Source organism: Drosophila biarmipes, chromosome 2L (genome assembly GCF_025231255.1).
Source record: "Drosophila biarmipes strain raj3 chromosome 2L, RU_DBia_V1.1, whole genome shotgun sequence".
Lineage (NCBI taxonomy): Eukaryota > Metazoa > Arthropoda > Insecta > Diptera > Drosophilidae > Drosophila > Drosophila biarmipes.
In genome coordinates, this window is record NC_066612.1 from 17,736,836 (window position 1) to 17,759,138 (window position 22,303).

The window sequence follows — 22,303 nt, forward strand, 5'->3', positions numbered from 1 at the left end:
TAGCTTCTCCTCCGGCTTTGTTGTTTTCGGAGTTTGCTGCATTGTTTGAAATTAATTTCACTTGTCGTACATTGAACCATCAGAAGGGCCCCTCATTGCCCCCTTTCAGGCACTCCGCCTCTGTCAAACGAAGTGTGCGTGCCGTTGTCAATGCCGCTTAGCACTGCATAAGTTTAAGGACTTTTCGGCGGGGACGGGAATGGGGATGGATAAACGGAGCAGCGAAGTTGGCAAGTCAAACCCTGTTGAGGATGGCTGAAATGTTGGCTCGGATGCACTCCACCCGGCAATCGGTTGCCAAATCAACGCGCTAATCATGTTGGCAGCTGGCAGCAATGCATTTTCCAGCTAACTGACGGACGGAGTGATGTCAACAGCTCGTCTTTCCCATCCCTCCCTGTTTTTGGCCTCGCCCCAGGCTCTGCCAGTCCTGCCATCCGATTTTTTCGTTTCCAGCCAGTTTTGGGTAACCCAGTAGCGGGTTCGGGTTAGGGCCAGCTGACAGCTACAGCTAACTTATGTGGCCCAGGACGAGGGAGCCAGAATGCAGAGCCGTCGGCCATATCCCAGTCGCAGGATACACATATCCGCGCTCCTTGTCATTAATCACTGACAATAATGAACTTCCGCCGTTTGCAGAGGGCAGGGCGGCTTCTGTCGATCCGGGCAAGTGCACTGGAACGACGCTGGCAAAGCAATACAATTTACATAACGAAGCTTTCAAAGTGCACAGAAGTGTTACGCCTTTCAATCAAAAATTATAAATAACGAGTTTCACTAATTTACTAAGATAGCATCCTATTTAAAGTGGGGTCTTCATCACCCCGGCGGAGATGGGACACGGACTGCGTTGAGACCTGTCAAGACAGCGACTATTTTAGACAGACAGGCAGTTAAATTAAACTAATATAATTATAATTAAATAATGAATTAATAAATTCTACAAACAGTTTTAATGTTGTAGTGTGTCTCACTTTAAACCACATTTCTTCCAGTGCATTGTTGTCATTAGCGCAATGTTGCAGAATTTATCGTGTGACTTATGAGAGATACGACTGGCCCCAAAAGTCTAACCCATTCCGGTCTAGACTTTCAACTGACCTCTCTCTCGGTTCGCAGGCTTGTTTGTTTTTGTATCTCCATTTTCTTGTGATTTTTATCGCTTCGATTTACGACTCATAAAAATGTTAGAGTACAGAGCGGGACCTTTATCTGTCTGCCTGGGATGTGCTGGACTAGCAAGCCATTCTCGGGCCCCCAGACCCTCGGGCCCCATGCCCATCCAAGAATCCCAGCCTCTGGCCCTTCGGTCGTGGCCATTTAATGCTCGACCGCTCTTGTGACCGGGCTTGCAGTTAGCAGTTAGAAGCTCATATGGGCCCCGTCTCGGAGTTGTTGATTTTTATGGGATTTTGGCGATGCAGAAATTATTCTTAGGCTGCCAGAAGCGCAATTGAACCAAATAAACACAGTGAAAGCCATTATAAGTCGGAATGGGAGTCTGAACTCTGAATGGGCGCGAAGCGAAACAGAGAAGACACTTTAAATACTCGTATGTGCTTGGGATTTGCTCAAACAAGCATTTTTATATATCTTAAAATCAAATGTGGACTTTAAAAAATCTGTTCATTCAATGTAATTTGCAATTCTACTCGAACAACGCAAAGAAAAATAAAGTATTTAAAGATTAATATATTTATAGATATTAGAACCAAATACGGAATTTACAAAATCGATAATTTTCCATAATTGTTGAATCCATCTAAAGCCTGGCTTTTCTGTATTTTGTGACTCAATCCCCGTGTTGCCCCCTCAAAGCTGATATCCTTTTTACTGCAATTTATTCGCCACTAGGAGCGAGTTAGCAGCAATTTCCCCAGCAATCTGAAGTAGCAACTTCCTGCATTTGACAGTTATTAGATTAACACCTAACGGCCATCGGGATGGAGCTGCAGCTCTTTATTCCTGACACGAGACAGACAACGGATACTCGATTACTCTCCCCGTCGTTCAGGCCGGGCGATGTTGCACGAAATTGGACAAACAATATAGCGCTCAAAATGTATGCGAACATAAAATCTCGGCCGGACCGTAGGAGTAGACCAGTATACCAGGCCGGGCCAAAACAAAGGCCAAACCCTGTTGTTGGCCATGTCCACGATGGTCGGACGGTCGGACGGTCGGATGGTCGATGGTCGGAGGCGGGCTTTCGAGTGCTGAATGCAGAGCATACAAGCGATGTCAATTTCAGACAAACAAGCCAACGAAAGTAGATATATGTGAGCGCGTGTGCATATTGATATATGGCCAGGATATTGATATATATGTATATGGCTTATATGACATTCAAGATGGGCTCGGTCCGCTCCCGGGGCCCCCTTCGCCTTCACCGACGACTGTCCATTTCGAGCAGCACATAAAAAGTGGGAGTGAGTGCCAGTTGAAAGCTGTCAGTGGCTGTTTAGATTTACGTGCCGCACTGCAGCCATGTCAGCCGAATGGCCACCACCCACAAAAGCTATAGCACCGCCGCTCCCCCACCCGGGATTGCACTTTGTAACAATGCAAAAACAACCAGACAGGACCCGGACCCCCGTGTGCCCCACGCCCGCTGATGCCCGTTGTCATCGCTCTGACTTTTTGTTAATGAAAGTGTCAGCTAGACAAACGCACCCCGAACCAACTTCCCGGATGATTTTACCTCGCCGATGCGATGGCTCACCTCACCTAAGCCCATTCGAAAGCCCCGGCCTTTTGTCGACCGTCTGCCCCACGGCCCGGCTCTGTGGGAAATACTTCCATTTTGGGTCCAATAAATTATGATCCGGCTGATTTGCGATGTGGCCATTATAAAAGCGTTCGCTTTCAGTGCGAATTTGCGAGTTGTCGTCTGCCAGCGGCGTCTTTTGTTTCGATTTTCCATTCAGCGCGGTCGCCTAATGGGGAAATTTAATAATTATTTGGAGTTGATATATAGCCTACTTTGGGGCTGGTCGGGGGAAGTAGAAGAAAGGGGTTCAAAAAGTACCGGTTACGTAGGGTTATCAAAAATGTGGGTAACATATAATTAATACATAAAATGTTACTGAAATGTTTACCCCTAATATTACCTATAAATTGATCTAAAAATGTTTAAATCTGTCTGCCGCTTACTCTAACATATATTAAAATAGCAGGTAGGTGGCGCTTTATAATATCGCTTTGCTGCTTATGTACATTTTTCTATTTCCCTTGTGCTTCCTTAGGCTGAATAACGGGTAAGTGATAGTCGAGGTACTTCTTCGTTCTTCTTGTTTTATTATCCACTATTCAAATAGATTTTTCACTAAATACTTCGTGAAATATATTGCTTGATATCCTCACTTTAGGCGACCTATAATTATACCAACAAACTGAGATGCATTTAATGCGATAATCACCACTACTTCAGTTTGTCGGCCCCATCATATTTCCATGGAGAAATGCCGAGCAATTAGCGCGTAAGTCGAAGGCCCGTCCTTATGCTCCATAATCCTAAATGCCTCTAACTGAATTTACATGCCAGAAAGTGACAGAAGCAAAGCCAGGGCCAAGCTAGGCAAAGTTGAGTTGGGGACTCAAGGGATAGGGATAGGGATCGGGATCCAAACTCAACCCAACCGGGTTGCCTCGACATTATTAAAACGGATAAATCACGACGTGCAACGATGTGTTGGGCGAAAGTGAAAAGCTGTGCGTGGGTAATTAAAAACAGGAGCCGCAGTGGAGACCAAAGCGAAGCTGGAAAACAGAGTCAGATAAGGAGAGTCAAGTAATTCGCATGTCGGATTTTAATTAATTCAGGGCACCAGAAGCAAGCCGCGCTCTGGAGATAGGTCGACTCGGGAATCTGTCTCGCTTTCCCACCGTTTTAAGTGGGTTAATGCTGGGGGTGGTGGGTAGAAAGTGGGGGACTGCTCCAGCAGATGCCTTAATTGGGGGGCGTTACAAAATATTTACCGTTACACTTACCGCTCACAATGAGGGTGGGGTGGGGCGGTCCGGGGAAATGGGAAAAGATGATAAAGTGCGCAAATGTTTGCACTTTCCCTTTATGACTATTTAGAGACGCCAAACACTTTTAGGTGAGAAAGGGCGCAGGGTGACGACACCCCAAAATTATTCGGTTTTACGGTTGGGGGCGAGTGTTGACGTCTTGATAAGAGCACGTGAATAAATATATGCATTTCAATTTAAACGAATAATTTCTTCACACTTTTTGTTTGCCTCACAGAATGATTTCGAGCAAACTGAGTGCTCACTGTCAACCCACTTTCGACTTAACCACATTTGTGACTGTTCCGATTGGCATTTTTACCCAGTAGCCCATGCAAAAAACATCCCTGAATCTTTTCTACAACAAACAAAAAATCTAGCCTGCGAGACCTACTCACTATTGACTTGGTAGCTTAGGCACACATCTTAATTTTGTAATTTTTTTAGTTGTAAGTGGATTTAACTTTGCTGACGATGTGCTCTAAAACCAATGAACGTGCCACACGACTCCACGAACCGGGAAAGGTTTGTCGGGAACTGCTTTACCTGAGGTCGAAGGTGGTAAGTAAGCGAATTGCTGTGAGTTATAATTGAAAGGAACTGAATAATATGAATCTAGTAATTAAATTGCATTCTAATTATCCACATATCAGCCAGTTCGCGAAGTGCCCGCCTTTACCTACCAGGCACTGCAGCCCAACACGGTGGTAAAGCCTCCTCCAAAGTGAGTTAAATGTATTTAGAGAATTCAAAGTACTAATAGCTTTACTTAGGATTGACATCTTTAAGCGAAAGCCAGTGAAGGAGACCGTCTTCAAGATCTACTTCAACCGCGGGGACATTCCCTGCGTGATGTCTGGGCGGAGCAGCAAACAGGATCCCACCAAGGAACGGCCGGTGAAGTGGCACTGTGTCCCGGAGAATCTCGACTACTGCTACTATCTGCCCATCTTCGTGGACGGTCTAGCGGACGTGGACTACGATACCCGGCTGCTGGCCGTCAACGGAGCCATCGATCTCATCATGAGGTCCCCCAAGAAGGTGCTTCCTGTGCTGCCCAAGCTGATCCTCCCGCTGAAGCGGGCCTTCCAGACGCGCGACAAGCGGATCATCATCTCCGCTCTTCAAGTGATTCAGCTGATGGTCCGATTGGGTGAGCCTTCAGTTATAATACCTTATACCGGAGATAGATCCAATAATATATATTTTCTTTGTGTATCTTAGCATATTTTAAAAGTTAATATAAATAAGATGCATTGCCATACACACATACATTAAACAGCCTCACAACTTATTAACGTTATCTCGGTTTTCATCTGCCTCGCATATATACAAGTTTTTGTTTAAGCAATCTACCGGATTCATGAAATGATTATTATTTGCTCCCAACTCAATACAGCTTTCACTGTTAGAAATGCTGTTTATATCGTCAATATTCACATTCATAAACTTGGCTCTTTGTCCGGTCGTCTCTGATAAAAATTGGCCATCCGAAAGAACGTTGCTGATGTCCACCCAATAGTTATCCTTCGGTTCCAGGTGTACGGTGACATCGTTCCACTGCTCCTCACTTTGGAGACTAACTAGTCTGCTTCCCATGCTTTCGCACTTAACTATAGCGTTATACCAATCCAATTTTTTAACGGTCTCGATATAATAAAAATTATCACCGATCTTTTTAAATTTTGAACTCTTGTTTTCCGGAGCGACCCTCTTTGCTGATCTCACGTCCTCCAGTTCTTTTTTGTTAACAACATTTTCTGTTGCGATTGGAAATATCTTATGACGACAAAGCAACTGCACGGAAAACGTAAATATTATTCCCAAAATTTGTTTAACTTGATATCTTACCATTAAAGAAATTAACACCAACAAAAGTATGTAAATTGCTTGCATTGTGTTTTTCATAATTTGAAAATCTGACCAGAATTTTATATGTGTTTTCCTGGCTTGATTAAGTTATAATGAGCTCCGGTATTCCGAGCAAGATCGTTTTATGTGCTTGATTTACAATCTTTTTGTAATCTAATCTGTAGGTCCCTGTGTGGGTCAGGCGCTAGTTCCCTTTTACCGCCAGTTGCTGGCCGTGTGCAACCTTTACAAGAACATCAATGTGAACCTGGGCGAGGGGATCGATCCGGATCGCAACTGTCGCATTGGCGACGTCATCGAGGACACCCTGAAGCTGCTGGAATATTGCGGCGGTCCCAACGCCTTTATCAACATCAAGTATATGGTGCCCACCTACGAGAGCAGCGTCTTCCCAAAATGCGAAGCTCCCGAGCCCCGGGACTCCTGAGACTTCCGCTTTCCAATTCGCCTTTCATCCGTTTCAGTTAACGAATCTTCGCAAAAGAGTTTAAGCTGCCAAATTGAAGTTTGTGAACTTTCAAATCGGGGATGAGTAAAAGCCAAATTTTAGCATTCATTTATAACGATGAATAGTTCTTGAATTTATTGATTTTTTATTTATTTAACAAATGGGTATTATAGTTTTTACTCGTAGAGTAAAAGGGTATATTGTATTCGGGGAAAAGTATGTAACAGGTAGAAGAAAGCGTTCCCGACCATATTTTTTATCAGCATCACTAGCTGAGTCAACGTAGCCATGTCCGTCTGCTTGTCCGTCCGTATAAGCTCTAGGATTTAAGACTCCATAAGAGCTAAGGGCGTCATTTTTCAGATTTCGATTCCTTATCTACGTAAGCAGGCCGAGTAGTGACGATAAGCACATAAAATCATAACAATTGTATTTTATAGAACACTTTCTTCATTTTTCTCAAAGAATATTTATATAAGAACTTTATATTAGTGAAAAGTTAAACCTCCAATTTTAACTCGGAAACTTTGAAAACATGTAAACCGATACATATGTACATTTTCAGTTCGTGTAAGCAATTGTTCCCCACTCTGAATCCCTAAACCCTCATGTAAATATCTCCACCTTAACTATATTTCCGTGTAGGACTTTTTGCCTAAAGGAATAACCATGTTCGGCTGCACTTACCCCGTACTTGTGTCAACGACTTGCCACCCCGACCGCCGGAAAACTGCCATCTGTTAGACGGCAGTGATAAATGCCTAATTAATTTTTAATTTTCAAAAAACGCAGAAAAAACAGCCAGGGGAAATGGAAATACAAACAAAAGCAGACGCTGCAATGTATATATTTTTACGTTTACTGTTTCTGGCTAATAGAAGAAGTCGTGCCATAAATAAAAAGCTCATTACAATAAATCATAAAGTGAAAATTGTTCAATTCGCTCTGGCTCTTTTAATGGAATATCCGTGTAGCGAGTGTCGAGTGTCTGGTTAGCAGAATTTGTCTAAGGATGCGTGTTCGGGAGAGGGTGGAACCGTCCCATCCCCGACCCACTATCCTGTCTGGTACCCCCTCCGATTCCCCTTATCTCTGGCTTAAATCAACCAAACGGGCCATATACTTTTGACTTTTGAGCGCTGCGCCACGCTGCCCTGCTCAAAAATCGAAGGATGGGCACACTCTAAATTTAATTTACCCAAATTGCTTGGGGTGGATGTGGTTAGACCTCCGCCACGGCGCTCACTTGCCATTTCCAAATTGCTCATTGCGCTTTTCGGCGTAATTAAGGACGACCCTCCAGAAATTTTCAAAAACAAATCTTGTTATCAACGGCCACCAACACGAAACAGTTGCTCCTGTTCGCTTTCTGACTAGGCTGTTGGTCACTTCGCCTACACTCGGCACATTTAACAGCCTTAATTCATCCGAATTGGCCTACACCGTGAGAATTGAGGAATATTTAGCATGCTTCGAGGATTGCAAATAATCATTGATGTAAGTATATCTCATCGGAAGGGGATTAGTTTGAAGGGAATATTATTGAATTATAAGAATTATTAATAATTTTCTATTTTACAAACTAATTTACCTTTCTGTTTGTCGACAAGACCAGGTATATTATGAAAGTATATACAGTACAGAATCAGCGATCGGAAACCAAAAACATGGTCAGCCTGTAGCCTTAACAATCTCTAAACGTTATTCTTTGAGTGTATTCTGGGACGGGATGATGGTTTGGATGGCCTCTGACCTGCTGACAGGGTCTGGGACTCCCCGCCCGGCTCGTCGGCTGGTTGGCTGGCTGGCTGGCTGGCTGGTTGATTGTGGTGCGTAGATAAAAGCCTGCCAAGTGTTGCAACTCAATTTGCCCCCCAAGCCAGACCACACCCCATCTGGAAATCACCCCTCGTTGGGCTGGCCTCGCATCGTTCCAGCACACAAGTTCTTAATTCACTTTTTGGTGGCGCGTGTTTTTTGCCCGCTTGACTCTATTTCTCAATTTTTTTTCAATCTCCTGTTGACGGTAAATCAAACAGTCCCCCTGGGTGCAGCGTCACTTGTCGACCCTCCCGTTTGGCTAAATTGCATTTACTTGCTGCGAATTCTCCACCTTATTGTGATGCTACCGGATTCAAAATGCTGGTAAAACGTTTTGACATTTTATACGCAGTCCTCGCAGAGTATTTTTTATTGCGCAGAAAGACCTTCGACCTGTCTCTGCAGAGATGGGGGATGAACAAGGGAGAAAAGGGTTCACAACAGGACGTCTTTACTTTGATTTAGATGCTAAATCCTCTCAAAGGTTTATTATCGGAATTGGAAGGTAATGAGAAGCCTAACCTAGTTTAGAATGGAGAGAGGAAATAAATTGTTAGTTCCAATTCCAAAACAGTATGATATTATTCCACAATTGAACCAGGCTTATTCCACAAATATATAGTGGGGTTCCTTAGAATTGAATAATGGTATTCTAATTTTTCAAGTGATCACAAGATTTCCTAAAAATTGACCAATGCTGACTGCCTTGAAGATAATTCTACTTATTACATACTTCTTTTGGTAAAAACTCGTAAAATGGTTGCAACATTACGAATTTTCCGTCTGATATTCCCAGCCGCCTTGAGTTACGGGCGTCCCATTCGAATGTGATATCAATTTTTGGTGAGCTACCGGAGCACCCTCTCCTCCAAGCCGATGATTCACCCACTCTTTCGGTTTCTCCAATGCCCAGAAGGGCCTTTCCGTCACACCCAAACTGGCGAGCAGGGAGCTTTCACATGCAGGGCTTCCCCGTTAAGGCCTGCCCATGTCTACGGCTGTACGGTGTATGCTGTGGCCAGTGGGTTGGAAATTGCTTTAATACCCCGGAAATTGCAGGAGAGTTGCATAAATTGACACGCAACGCCCCGTGGGCGCAATCCCATCCAATCCAGTGTAATGAGTATTTCAGACATCGAAAGTACTGCCCCTCACTCCGCCCCAAAAATTCTTATCGATTGGGGTTGAGTCGAAACTCATTTTAGGGCAAATACGCAAGACAAAGGGGAACCCAGCGAGAAAGTTGTATATAAATCAGTGAGTAAACTGTGGAGATCAGTACCTAATGATGGAGCGTTTGGCATTAGCTATTCTGCTGGCGGGTATAGGAGCCTCCAAAACAGAGGCCTTCAACTGCACTCTGCCACTCACTCGGGTCGGCGAAAAACAATACTATGTGGAGAGCAAGGACAAGGTGAGTTTTCAAAATAAAATAACAATGTTTATATGTTTGAAAAACTGAATTATTCCATAACAAAATATTAAAGCCATATTTTCAAACAATTTATCAAAGTTAAACACCCCCTTTGAAGGCTTTCCCTCGGTTCCGAAGGAAGGAACTTATTATACATCTTGGGGATTTAAATATTCGACTTAAGGAAGTTGAAAGAAAAACTTTAAAAAAATTAATATTTTCACCTCTTCGTTTTATTTCTGGCAAATAGTTATCCTGGTACGACGCCAATGAGCGTTGCATCCGAGCGGGACTCCAGCTGGCCACCGTGGACTCGGAGTACAAGTTCAACGAGCTGGCCGACTTCCTGTCCTCCATGGGCTACCGAGGGGATTGGGTGTGGGTGGGTGCCATCGGCCGGCAGGGCAGCTGGCTGCAGTTCGGACCCGCCCGCCCACTGCCCTACTCCAAGTGGAACGTCGGCCAGCCGGACAATTTGAACAGTGAGAACTGCATGAATCTCTACCGCATCGGGGAGCCCTGGTTCATGAACGATTACGTCTGCCGCAACAAGCTGTCCTACATTTGCGAATATGACAGCGCCAGGATCTACACAAATTAGATAAATATAAAAGAAAAAAAGAAGCTTTAAAGAGCAATCGATTTAATTTATTTATGCACGGATTCAGGGAAGAAAATGGTGATTATTCCCATCATTTGCAAAGCAAATATTAAATCAATATAATAATTTTAAAAACGGATTAGTATTCGGTTTTATTTTAGTTTGAAAAAAACAACTTTTATAAACAATGCACTTTACGTAATAACTTTCTTTTTAAACAGTGTACATTACGTAGTAATTAAATAACAACAATTTATTTATAAATGAACACATTCTTTGTTAATATTTTGTAGACCTACTGTGAAACATTTTCGCATAGGTAAGCATTCTCCTTAAAGCAGCTCAAGTCGTACATGGACCAGTTGCCACTGTTGACCTTGAGGCCCAGGCAATTCTCGGAGCTGGCGTAATCATTGGGCTCAGAAGGACCCCATTTGAAGTACGACAGTATCCTGGAGTTGGCTATGGATATCCACGCTCCGGATTTTATGCCGAACCCAGAGAACCAAACGCCCTCCTCTGCAGAAAATCCCAGTTGATTCAGGTAAGTGGAGACCGCGTTCAGCTCCTCCTCGCTGTCGATGTGGGCCAGTTGGGAGCCCAAGGCCATACACCTTCTGGAGGAGTCCCACCAGTTGAACTGCAAAAATATCTCGTTATGATAGGTAAAGGTACTTATGTCATATCTCTCAGATAAAAAGCTATATCTCACAGATAAAAAACTATATCACAGATAAAGAACTATAAAATAAAAGTGGACCTTAATTGTATAGAAACAAATATTTATAATTGTAGAGATATATTTATTGCTAATTAAACTAATCCGTTGCCATATTTATGATGCAATCACCCCTGTACCTTATTTCGCTCCAAGAAATAAGCACTCTTGCCCAACTGGACGAACTTTTCGCTGCAAGTGTCATCCTGAGCGAGGACAAGGCCCACTAGAGTCGCCAGGATTACTAAGCTCTTCATGTTGAGGAGGTCGATGCCAACTGCATATCCCGAATATTTTGCCAGAACTTATATAATAGTTCTTATCAAGTATTAGGCGCGGGCTCGTTTGCTTTTCGCGCTCCACTTCTCCAGTTCTTGGGGGCAGCTCTCGGTCCACAACCGCGCTTTTGTGGGAGCAGGGCTGTTTGACCAGACACAAAGAGCCATTGTGGACTTTGGGCCCCGCCAATCCGTTTGTCCATTTGTGCAATCCGCACTTAGCCGGTCACGACCAGACATAAAGAGTCTGCCCTATCGGGCGCAGATGGTCGCATTTTCGCCAACCACGTGCGTTCTGTGGAAGCTGCCCGGAAGCGAATCGAAATTATCACCAATTTGCAGTCATCGAAATCCAATTATGGGGCGTGTGTGAGACCGTTTTCAGATCCGTTTGTAACCCAAAAGCAGTAGGACCTCGAATCCTCTGCAGCCAAGTGCGCCATATGCCGGCAGAGAGATACCCAAAAGTGCAGCGCGAATCGGAATAGAAATGGGTGCAGGGACACTGTGCAACAAGGAATTGCAAATTAACGGAATTTTGCAACGGAATTTATACAATTTTTGTTCAAAAATACATTGATAAAGGCAACAATTTGCAGATAAAGGATAACTCATCAGAAATTATATTTATATTAATGGAAATAGCTAAATAAAACTAGTTAAATAAACATCATTGTTAGTATAATCATTAATATTAAGTATAACTTCTGCAAGTTACATTTAGTGGGGCGTTTTTCCATTTGAAGCTGAATTTATGTTTTGAAAGTTTAGATAAATCAAGAAAGGTGATTTTGGAAATCGCTAAAAACTTAATAATTCAAAAACTACAAAGAGTAAAGGAAACAAGAAATTAAATTATTTTCTTTCTACAACTCTAGTAAATTTTTAAAGATTCGTTAACGTTCAGGAAACACAAATTTCGATACTAGCTTTGTAGCCCAGTGTAATCGGATTAGGCTGGCTGCAGTTTCCTAGCCAACAGGAGGGAAGCACAACAAAAAAACATAATTTGCGAGAATTGTCACACGACACGGTTCGGGGACACTTTGTACTGACTTATTTGCAATTTGCGAAATGGAAGCGGGAGCGAAAGAGGATGAAGGTCACAGGGCGTGGGGTTGAGATGGGTTCGGCTTGGGTTTGGGCCTGGCTTTTGGGGTGGCCAAGTGGAACGCGGCCGACGGGGCACTAAATCATGCATGTCAAGTCGAGTAGTTGTCCCGCTTGCAGCTCTATTGAACTCATTATAATCGCCAGTGCGAGTACGCATCATTATCGACTGCATATTCCCCGGGGGTTGACCTGACCGCCCCTCCCCCACCAAACAAGACACCCTTCCAAGTTTTTCGCTTAGTTCCGGCATGCGACAGATGCAACAGACGTGCAGACTTCCGGGTCTGAGGTCTGGGGTTTTGTGGTGCGACCGCAAGAGGTCTTCAACATGGTTCTGCACCCGGTCCATCCCCCAGTTCGCCCCTCTCGCGCTGTCACTGCTCATTGTCAGCTAAGTGCCGGCGTGGGGTGGCCTTGGCGGCGGGGAAGGTGGGCGGTCGGTCGGAGGGCGGTCAACAAGCCACAGGAGCAGCGACAGCCCTCCAAACAGCGCCGAACATTTCCATTTTCAAGGGCCTTAAACCAACTTTTTTGCACTCAAGCAACCTGCCAGATTACGTCAATGTGGGAGGTGGTCGTAAAAACCCTAGCATGCACAGTGGGCCACAAACACGGCAAGGGTAAGAACAATTACTGGATCTAAGACCAATTATTTTATTGCTAATTGCTAAGTAGAAAAATATTTCAAATGGTTTTTGTTTACTAATATGTATATTACAACTTAGATTTTATATATGCCTCTTATTAATGTAGAATGTCACCACAAAACATCTTTAAAATAGAAATTACTTATTAAAATCAAACTTTTTGTTTGGTTTTTTCACGGTTTTCACTTATATTAATCCAATCCAAATTGCCTGTGAGCCACTGTGGTTGCTATCCACCATCAGCAGCATCAGGAGCAGCGATGGCTGCGGCGACACAACAAAGGACATATAGACGATAAGACGACGACAACGGCGAAGGCAGCCGGCTCTCGGTTCTTCGCTGCAACTACACTTGGAATAATAATATATATAAAATATCTAATACGAAAAATATAGAAGTGATGAACTTAGAATGTTGTTAGAAAAAGTATATGCTTAAGAAGGCAAAAAATAGGGTACAGGGAGGAATTGGTGCGACTTTCAACTGGAATTTCTTGATACCTAAATATCATTAAATTTCTAAAGTATCTTAAGTTTTTGTTATTATTATGTATATAATAAACAAAATATTTTGTTTTTTAAACATTGTTTTTAAAGGTAAATGGTTAACGGTAGATATTTTATTGCAATTAAAATTCTAACATTTAATGTGAGATAAATATTAAGCAATGGTCTCTTGTTTTTAAGGATTATATTGAAGTGATTTCCGAGTGCAGATCAATGTTGTGGGTAAGGGAAGGGCGCCTGATGGAGAGGGGGTGGAAAATGATTTCCACTTGGAAGCGAAAGCGACCAAAGGCAGCCGACACCCGCCAACAATAAAAGCAAATTCAATGCGTTTTGTGATAATTTCGCACTACACGAGAAACGATAAACCCAGGCAGCCGGCGAAAGCGAAAGCCAGAGTGGGGGAAACCCCGGAATGCTAAAGCCGTAAACGAGCGAATAATAAAAATTTTATATACAGCCTGAAGAGAAGAAAAAATAATAATAATACGGCGCTATGGAGGAATACATGGGTGTGAATAGTCAATGAGGGTCGGAAGTGCGGCTGCGGAAGTGGAAGTGGATCGCTGGGAGCGCCGGGGATGAGGGTGTCTGGGCTCCTGGGTGGCTGACGTTCCTGCAAGGTGTCGAATTGCCCTTCGTCGGGGTGGTGGCCTTTCCTCGAGTGGTTGCAAATCAAACGGCAACAATGCAATCAAAAAATTTCGGTAGCCACCCGGGTGGGTGCAAATTCAGTCATTGTCCTGCGTCCGAAATCCTTTGGGACTCCTTTGGCCATAATTTAATTCGGCTGGCCCATTATTTCATTAGTTCAAGGATGGCCCCCGAAATGGTGCAATTTATTCGGGCCTGGAACATAAGATAGGGAACGAGAAATGGCTGTAATATTGTATAAACTGCAAATGGCAGCTAGACGCATAAATTAGTAAATTTCGATTTTGATTTTGCCAGTTTAATTGTTTGCAAAACCGGTCCTTGTCCGGGGCCCCGAAACAATAGTAATTGTCTTTGGTTAGACAAACATGTTGTATCTTTGTATCTGCATCTGCTAGATAGGTGTTCGCTCGGCCTTCTGCCGGCCATTATGTGCGTATATTTTGTGTAATTAACATTTATGGACAAAGAATACACTGTGGTCGGGTCAAGCACACTCAACTGCGCTTGGATACCCCCGAAAATTATCAAAGTGAGTATATCAAAAATCCAATTTCCATTCACGGAGCAGCCCGAAAGTATGCCTTTGTCCAGCTGGGATTGGGGAGCTGCAGGCCCACTCTCGGCCAGAAATTCGAGTGCAAAAGTTTTTCTGGTCTTGAAGGGCCCATAGAATTATGCAAGCAACTCGCTGGAAACGCACTTGAACTTCTCCTCCGTCCGTCCAGTGCAGCACAAATGCATAGAAACAATGAAAATTAAGTTGATGTAAGCAAATGCAAAACTTTATGCAAATCGCCGGCCACCACACAACAACGCACAACAGCATTGCCAAGAAGTTGTCGAGAGCAGAGACCAAATGGGGAACTGATTCTTGGAGCTGGGACTTGGATTGGACAACCAACATAGTACAATACAAGTCAGAACGATTAGAGAACGACATTAGGACGACAAGATACTTATGAGTTACCTGCTTGTAGGAACCTATAACACAGAAAGAACTAAGAAATAAGAAGAATAAAAAGATAAAATAAAAATAGAGAAAAAGATAAGGATAAAGAAATATAATTTATAAGAAAAGTCAAATGTCATTTTACTCTAACTATTGTATCTTTCATTTTAGTTCTATTAATGGTTTTCAGGAATTGTATTTCATAGCCTAAGTTTAAATGTCGATTAATCACTTTGACATATTTCAAGGATTAATATCTTATTTGAAAACAATATACCCCCGAACATCACTGTATTCTAGACCACTCATACCTTGCGATAAAAAGGTTGACAACGAAATCCATCTGTTTAATGGTTTCGGGCCAACCCAGTGTCCGGACCCACCCACGTTTTCCTGATATGTGCCGTTCCCCACGTGTCCACATCTATGCCCGTCTAATCCCCGAGATTACAAAAGCCTGCCCGAGCAACCCGGCCGCAGGATGGGGCAAAACTATTACGCTTGATAAATTCGAGATTAAAGTGCATTTGCAGACGGGTCAGGATCTCCGTTGGCCGGGCCATACAATTTATGGCCATACATTTGCAGGAATTCTTTCGTTCCTTTGGCCGGATACTTTTGCAAGCCGGTAGTCCTTTTAATTATCACACGTAATGACAGCGCCAAATGCAATGGCTAATTAATTGCCGGGGACCCACTCTTGCACAACGATGGTGGGGTCGGAATTTATGGCTTATACATTTGTTTGGCCCGACATTATTATTCCGACATGTGCGGTTATGGGGAGATCTAGATCCATCTAATGCAATTTCCCCCTCTTGAGGAAGTGGTTGATTCGGGGGCGTTGCTTGACAAATGAGAAAATGCTTCATTAGTGCACCACCAACGGGCTTAAGGGAGGAAAAACAATGCAGGGCCAAGGAAATACCAATAAGAAAAGTCCCCCAAAATAGAGTATGCCAAGAAACCTGCGAATAAAACGCAGTTTATTTTCAGAGCCAACTTGAACTTGAGACGCGATGAACTTCGCATTCGTTTTTCTAAGCGACTAATGACGATAATCGCTGGTGGCTGTCAAAATTGCCGCAGAATATAATTGCCAACTGGCCATAGAGAAGCGCTCGACGTCCCATGATTAACGATGAGAGCATTATGAAAAGGCCCAAAACAAAACACAGAGTGGAGAACAAAAAGCGCCAGCGCGATACAATGGAATCTCCAAGATACAACGGAAACCACATCGAAACAATCACTAAAGATGCTAGCCAACCGATTAGGTCCAATTACTGGAACAGGGCTGCGGGGTTTGATCTACGCATAACGCTCAGGTGCAACAGGCCCCACCCACGAGTGCATTCGAAGCAGCAGCCACAACTCACTTCGGCCCAGTCAAGATCTTATCCGCAAAGCTCTAACAAGCCGTCAACAACAGAAGCACACTGGGAGAAAAAGTCCAAAGTATATAATGAAATCAGAAAAAGGACTACAAAGTTTAAATTGAAATAAAAATCCCACAGCTCCCATGTTGGTTACATATTCGCACAAGTATCCCAAAAAGAACCTCAAAGATACTCCTGCCACAGAAGTCTGTTGGAATCTTTGAGATTGATTGAAAATCTATTAGGATCATTAAATTACACTTTTTTATTTACCCAATAAATCAACATTTAAAAGTGATAACATCCAATTAATTATAAATTAGCCACACATTTTTTGTAGCCGTGCAAGAACATCAACAGTAACTAAAACTTAAGTAGATTTAAAAACAAAAGCGACTTTTTTCTGCTCTCCAGCCTCGCCAGCTAATTTTAATGAATCCCCGTTGATATTTGAAGTCAGCTTGGTTGTTTTGTTGTGCCTCGCTTAGTTGTTAGTCGGCGGTTTTCAAGTGCGCACACGAGACGCGCTCCATTCGCGTCAGATCTGCCTTCGAGAAACTCCCAAGGAAATACCCAAACACCCTTTAGAACACTCGACTCTCCACGGCAAGATGCTGTCAACCAAGAGCTCTTTCACCGCCCACCTATTGCTGTTGCTTTTTGGTGGCCTGCTGCTAACTCATCACCGAGTCCAAGGTTGGTCAGAGTAATTGGTCGGCAATCAATCACGCGGCGGGCGAAAGAAGTTCCTCCATGAGTCAGCTGGAACTTTGGGGAGTAGATGTGGTTTCGTGTCAGCCAATTGAAGGGGAATTCCCCTCGTTTGGGAACTGCGAAATCAAACACTCGAATCAGATCGCAGAAGATGAGTTGGTGGCAAGGCAATTGGGCAAAGTACAGCAACAAGCAGTACAAAGTACAAATTTTAACAATATTTTAAGAGAAACTTTATTTTAGTAAATTCAAACGTTGTGAAACTAATTCATTTGAGAAAGACAATTCCCTATTAAATTAGCTTTCCATTTACATTACACTCCCTAATACTATTTTAATTAAAAGTAAATTAGATGTGATTTACCTTGTGAAAACCCTGTCTATTTTATCTCAAACTTTATTCCAAAACCCATATCTCACCCCAGAAATACTCGAATTTCTCAAGGGATTACCGCAAATATTCGATTTCAAGCAATGCTAAGTCCTTGCCCCATCGAACACTCACTGACCCTTCCGCCCCCTATTTTCTAGTCCGACTGCTTCTCCCCCAGCGAAATCCGATTCTGATTGAGACTAATCCCATAATTGAGGCTGTGGCCGCGCATATTCAAGTGCAGCCTGAAATCGGCCAGCGGCAGCTCAAGTTCCAGATTAGTTCGCTCGGTCGGATCGCCGGCGAGCGCGGTGCATATCCGTAAATAAGTCAGCGTGTGCTAATTGCATCACTTATATGCCACGGACCACCGCGAGCACGCTCCAATTCGCCCGATTAAAGTCCGGGATGGAGATGAGGTCCACTTGTGTTTGCATAACTTTAATTAAATTTCTGGTAAATCTAATTTCCATGCTAAACCGAAAACAAACAACGACGATGGCGTTGGCAACCAGGTCAGGCGAGTAAAGTGTCCTCCAAGTTGGACTTCGATGAGAGCGATGGCAGCAACAATCAGACGGGCTTGTCCGGCCAGCCGGGAGCTGGAAATGGGAGCTACGACCCCGGAACGGGACGAGGTCTGGGCGGTTCAGGAGGAGGCGGAGGAGGATCTGGAGGGGGCACCTCGAGCAGCGGCAGCGGCGCATCCAGCGGGGGAAATCGACCCAAGATCCACGGAGTACGGGTCACCGTCGATACGGGCGATGGACAGCAGCAAACGAAAGGTAATTAAATTCCCTCACACCCCACCTGCGAATGCAAAGCACCAAAAAACTAACGAATTCGATTGCCCGCCCCTCGGCACCCCGGAAAACGAACCAAAATAAATACAGAGTCCAAGGAGAGCGTGGAAATTACGGATTTGGGCAAGCACAAGAAGCGTGTGGGCATCCACACGGACATCACGTTCGAAATAACCTCCGATCCGGATGGCAATGAGACCAGCTCCGCTCAGCAGCCGGGCGACAAGGGTGAGTAGCCACCGAAATCCCCCTCCGAGTTCACTTTCCCTTTTGCACCAGTTTAAATAAGGGGTCGAAGCAGTGGCAATTTAATTTGGTGACCAGGAAAATTAATCCTGGCTTAGAGGTTACACCAACAGGATTGTACAGTACCAATACCTAGGATTACACAGCACAATAAGAAATTATAACAAAATAAAAGTATATTAAATGAAGTAAATACTAGTAATAAAATCTACAAAGTAAAGGTGAATATTAATAACATTAGTTTTCCGATCAATCATCATTTAAAATATTCTGATGATATTTATTATTATTGTCTTCATTTCAAACAGAGGACGCCAGTGTGCCCGTCTACAAGGGTCGCGGGGGCAGCGACTCCAAGCACAAGGCCCGTAAGCCCTATGATCCTAAGTCCCAGTGGAATCCCAACTTCTCCGGCGAGCAGCGTGGCTACCAGGGATCCACCAACCGTGGTGGCTACCAGGGATCCAGTCGCGGTGATTACTACCCGCAGTACTATCCCCAGAACGTGTACACCGGGGGAAGTTCCGATGCAGGCAGCATCTACAGGAACGGCGAGACCTGGACGCACTACGTGCCAGTTTGGACCACGGAGCGGGTGCCGCAGGAGCAGGGACAGATCTACAGACGACCCAGCTGGAAGCCCTGCTACTGCATGTCATCCGCGGATTTCCGCAGGCGTCGGGATAGCAAAGCTGGGCGGGATCCGCTGGATCACCACAAGGGTGTGATCAACAGTGGGGTAGTCCAGGTGGTGGACGGCAAGCTGGAGAGACCCTTTTCCTGAGGAGAAGCCCCCTACCCTAACTTAATCCTTAGCTCTCCATTACTTTTGAAATAAAACTGTCGTTGTAGTTTTTAAATTTGACGTCATTGTTTCAATCACAGCGAGTGACACACAAACAAGTCATTTTACATTCACGTTATTTTACAAAAAACTTCTGGAGTTGGGTAGCCAACTGCCCAAGAACACGAAAGGTTTCTAGTTTTGGATGGAGCTCGGGGTCGCCGCCTACGAGTGAACACTGTGAGTACCGAATTTGCCGTTGTCGTCGACGGAGGCCGTGGCGGCATGGTAGCCGTACTGCTTTCCGTTGATGTTCACGTTCTCCCGCTCGCCGGTGGCCAGATCCTTGTAGCTGTTCACATGGCCATTGGAGTCGAACTGAAAATGGAGGAAGATTATTAGTTAATTTAATCAAAATCGAGTTATAATTAAATTTAAGTATATTTCTGCTTATTTATAATTTGGATTGTTTTTTCGACTTTAAGGCGGCTAGACTCACCGAGTCCTGAGAAGACCACTTGGACTGCTTCTCCCACTCCTTGGTCTGGAAGGAACTGCCAGCGTTGCCGGCCTCGGCTCCGAATCCGGCTCCGAAGTTGCCCGCTCCGGCCAGCTGCTGTGCACTGCTCTGACCTAATCCCAGTCCAAGGTCAAGGGTCTGCTGGCCGCCCAACAGGGAGCCGCTGAGCTGTCCGTTCAGCAGGGATCCCTGGCTGCCAGCCAACAAGGAACCACTGTTCAGGGAACTGGCGGAGTTCAGGGTGCTGGCAGAGTTCAAGGAGCTGGCGGAGTTGAAGCCAAACTGGGAGCCGGAGGTGAAGCCGCTGTTGAAGCCGGAGTTGAGGCCGGCCTGAGATCCTCCATTGAAGGCAGTTTGGGCGGCATTGTAACGAGATCCGGCATTGTAGCCACTTCCGGACTGAACTAAGTTGCCAGAGGCCACTTGGGAAGCCGCCTGCTTGCGGGCAGTCTCATGGGTCTGGCTGAGCAGCTGACCCAGTCCGCTGTTCGTCTGGAAACCGAATCCCGAGGAGAGGCCGGAGTTGAGGGCCGAGTTCTGGCCGAAAGAGCTGCCGAACTGGGTGCCAAAGCTGGAGGCGGCATTGGTGCCAAAAGTGGACGCGGAATTGGTTCCAAAGGAGGATCCCACATTCGATCCATAGGCCAAACGGGCGTTGGTGGCTGGCTGCACCAGCACCTGGGGGACGGTGGCGGTGGTCACCTTGCGGCGGTAGTACTGGGCGGTCTGCACGGGAGTCTGCACCACATGCGTCTGGGTGGGCTGCTCGACAATGCGCTCCTCGTGGTGAACGTAGCGCTGGGAGCCACCGGGAATCGTGTAGGTCACCTGCTGGGGAGTGGTCACAATCTTCTCGTGGCTGTAATACTCGGCGGAGGGGGTGGCACTCTGGACGGTGTTGAGGCCTCCGAAGTCGACCTTGTTGCCGGCGTTGGCGTTCTCGGCGAACTCCACATTGCTGCCCACTTGGTGGGCGGCGGTGCTGCCGAAGTTGGCGGCGGTTTTGGACTCGAAGGCGGCGTTGCTGGAGAAGGTGCTGCCGAAGGAGGCGGAGTTTTGGGCGCCGAAAGAGGCGGCGTTCTGGGCGCCGAAAGAGGCGGCATTTTGGGCGCCAAAGGCGGCTCCGTTCTGGGCACCGAAAGAGCCGGCACTCTGGCTACCGAAACCGGAGCCAAAGTTGCTGCCGAAGGAAGAGCCACCGCCAAGGGTTCCGGCGGCACCACCCAAGGTCTCAACGGTCTGACCACCTGCTCCGCCAGCGCTGGCACCTTCGGCGGACTCGGTTGCACCCACAGACTCGTAGGCACTCTCCAAGTTGCCGGAGAGATCGGAAGATCCGGCAGCTCCACCTGCTCCGTAGCCACCACTGAAGCTTCCTCCCACGCTGCCTCCGTAGCCGGCGTTCTTGCGAGCCTGCTCAATCGCCTGCTGGTGGGCACTGTAGTGGCTAAAGATTTAAGCAACAAACTGGGTTAGCTAAATTCAAAAACTCAAAGCCACTTGCACTGGGCTTAGACACCATCTCTAAAATCAAAAATAGCTTAAAAAATTGTGTTCTGTTACTGTTGATTTTTAAAGATTTTGCCCAGTGTCTAACCAACTACAGTACAACCAATTGATTTAATTTTTATAACAACTTTAAAGTGCCATGTCAGCCAATGGGGAAATTTCAATTTTTGTGATTAAAAAAAGAAAGATCTTTAACATTTGCCACAGGGCACTTACCGAGAGTGGAAATTGTCGCGTTTGGGTCTAAACAAAAATGTATATTAAATAATGCAAAGCAGACCATAAGTTCAGATAATGAATGAGAAGTTCTTAGCCCAACTTACCTTGCCTGGAAATCTGTAAGTTAAAGAGTGGAAATTTCGTTAGTTTCTTTTAGATAATAGATAAGGAAATGTAATTAAGGTAATTAGTTAATATAATGAATAAATATGTATTTTTAAATTTTACTTTATAAATTTACAACCCTAGAGCACTTTTCGATTTTAATTATAATCCTTAAAAAAATGAATATACCCCTTTAAAGATTTACAATCCCATCGCTACACGCGCTGCATTTTCAGAAAATTACACAACTTTCATTGAGGAAAAACCCGAGTGCCGCTGACGACACTCCGATCTGATAAGCAGCCTTAAACAAAACTCGGACCACATCCACAGGAGCCAGAGAGCACTATTTACACCTCATTTGCAATTTTCAGGATTATTTGAGTTCGGAAAATTTCACTACCTCCGCAGACCACGCCCAGGCAAAGGGCCAGAATCAGCAGCTTATTCATTTTGGTAATTTCGTCCGGAAAACACGTTCGACACTCACGATTTAAATTGTACTAATGCAATCGGGCGAGTGGAGCTCCGCTTTAAAGGCTCAGACCTCGGTGGTGATAAGGTGATATACTTATACAAATGTAAGACTCAGACTTGAATCAGTTCAAGATT

The 22,303-nt window shown here is 44.8% G+C and overlaps 5 protein-coding genes and 1 long non-coding RNA gene across 7 annotated transcripts; 3 read left to right on the forward strand and 3 right to left on the reverse strand.

Annotated features, from left to right (window-relative positions):
• The first annotated feature begins 4,322 nt into the window (after positions 1-4,322).
• Positions 4,323-6,467, forward strand: LOC108033399 (parkin coregulated gene protein homolog). The gene is made up of 4 exons (XM_017107719.3): positions 4,323-4,575; positions 4,668-4,738; positions 4,788-5,167; positions 6,051-6,467. The coding sequence occupies exons 1-4, from the start codon at positions 4,489-4,491 to the stop codon at positions 6,311-6,313; spliced, it is 801 nt and encodes a 266-aa protein (XP_016963208.1). The 5' UTR covers positions 4,323-4,488; the 3' UTR covers positions 6,314-6,467.
• Positions 5,200-5,973, reverse strand: LOC127010728 (uncharacterized). The gene is made up of 2 exons (XR_007763504.1): positions 5,866-5,973; positions 5,200-5,811 (listed from the first exon to the last, which is right to left on the reverse strand). It is a non-coding gene; the product is annotated as an uncharacterized LOC127010728 (long non-coding RNA).
• Positions 6,468-9,440: 2,973 nt separating the features above from the next.
• On the forward strand, positions 9,441-10,438 carry LOC108033262 (C-type lectin 37Da-like). The gene is made up of 2 exons (XM_017107529.2): positions 9,441-9,569; positions 9,820-10,438. Exons 1-2 carry the CDS (start codon positions 9,441-9,443, stop codon positions 10,168-10,170), a joined length of 480 nt encoding a protein of 159 aa, XP_016963018.1. The 3' UTR covers positions 10,171-10,438.
• On the reverse strand, positions 10,402-11,155 carry LOC108033546 (C-type lectin 37Db). Its single transcript, XM_017107892.3, has 2 exons — positions 11,029-11,155; positions 10,402-10,810 (listed from the first exon to the last, which is right to left on the reverse strand). The coding sequence occupies exons 1-2, from the start codon at positions 11,143-11,145 to the stop codon at positions 10,466-10,468; spliced, it is 462 nt and encodes a 153-aa protein (XP_016963381.1). The 5' UTR covers positions 11,146-11,155; the 3' UTR covers positions 10,402-10,465.
• Positions 11,156-16,894: 5,739 nt separating this feature from the next.
• On the forward strand, positions 16,895-19,419 carry LOC108034082 (RNA-binding protein FUS). Its single transcript, XM_017108848.3, has 4 exons — positions 16,895-17,114; positions 18,021-18,290; positions 18,399-18,536; positions 18,863-19,419. The coding sequence occupies exons 1-4, from the start codon at positions 17,030-17,032 to the stop codon at positions 19,336-19,338; spliced, it is 969 nt and encodes a 322-aa protein (XP_016964337.1). The 5' UTR covers positions 16,895-17,029; the 3' UTR covers positions 19,339-19,419.
• Positions 19,401-22,212, reverse strand: LOC108034081 (fibroin heavy chain). Of its 2 annotated transcripts, XM_017108846.2 has the most exons (5): positions 22,095-22,212; positions 21,691-21,703; positions 21,584-21,610; positions 19,838-21,305; positions 19,401-19,716 (listed from the first exon to the last, which is right to left on the reverse strand). In XM_017108846.2, exons 1-5 carry the CDS (start codon positions 22,141-22,143, stop codon positions 19,564-19,566), a joined length of 1,710 nt encoding a protein of 569 aa, XP_016964335.1. In that variant the 5' UTR covers positions 22,144-22,212; the 3' UTR covers positions 19,401-19,563. The 2 variants fall into 2 exon arrangements, with proteins under 2 accessions (XP_016964335.1, XP_016964336.1); XM_017108847.2 differs by lacking the exon at positions 21,584-21,610 and having other exon boundaries at positions 22,095-22,203.
• Between the last annotated feature and the right edge of the window lie 91 nt (positions 22,213-22,303).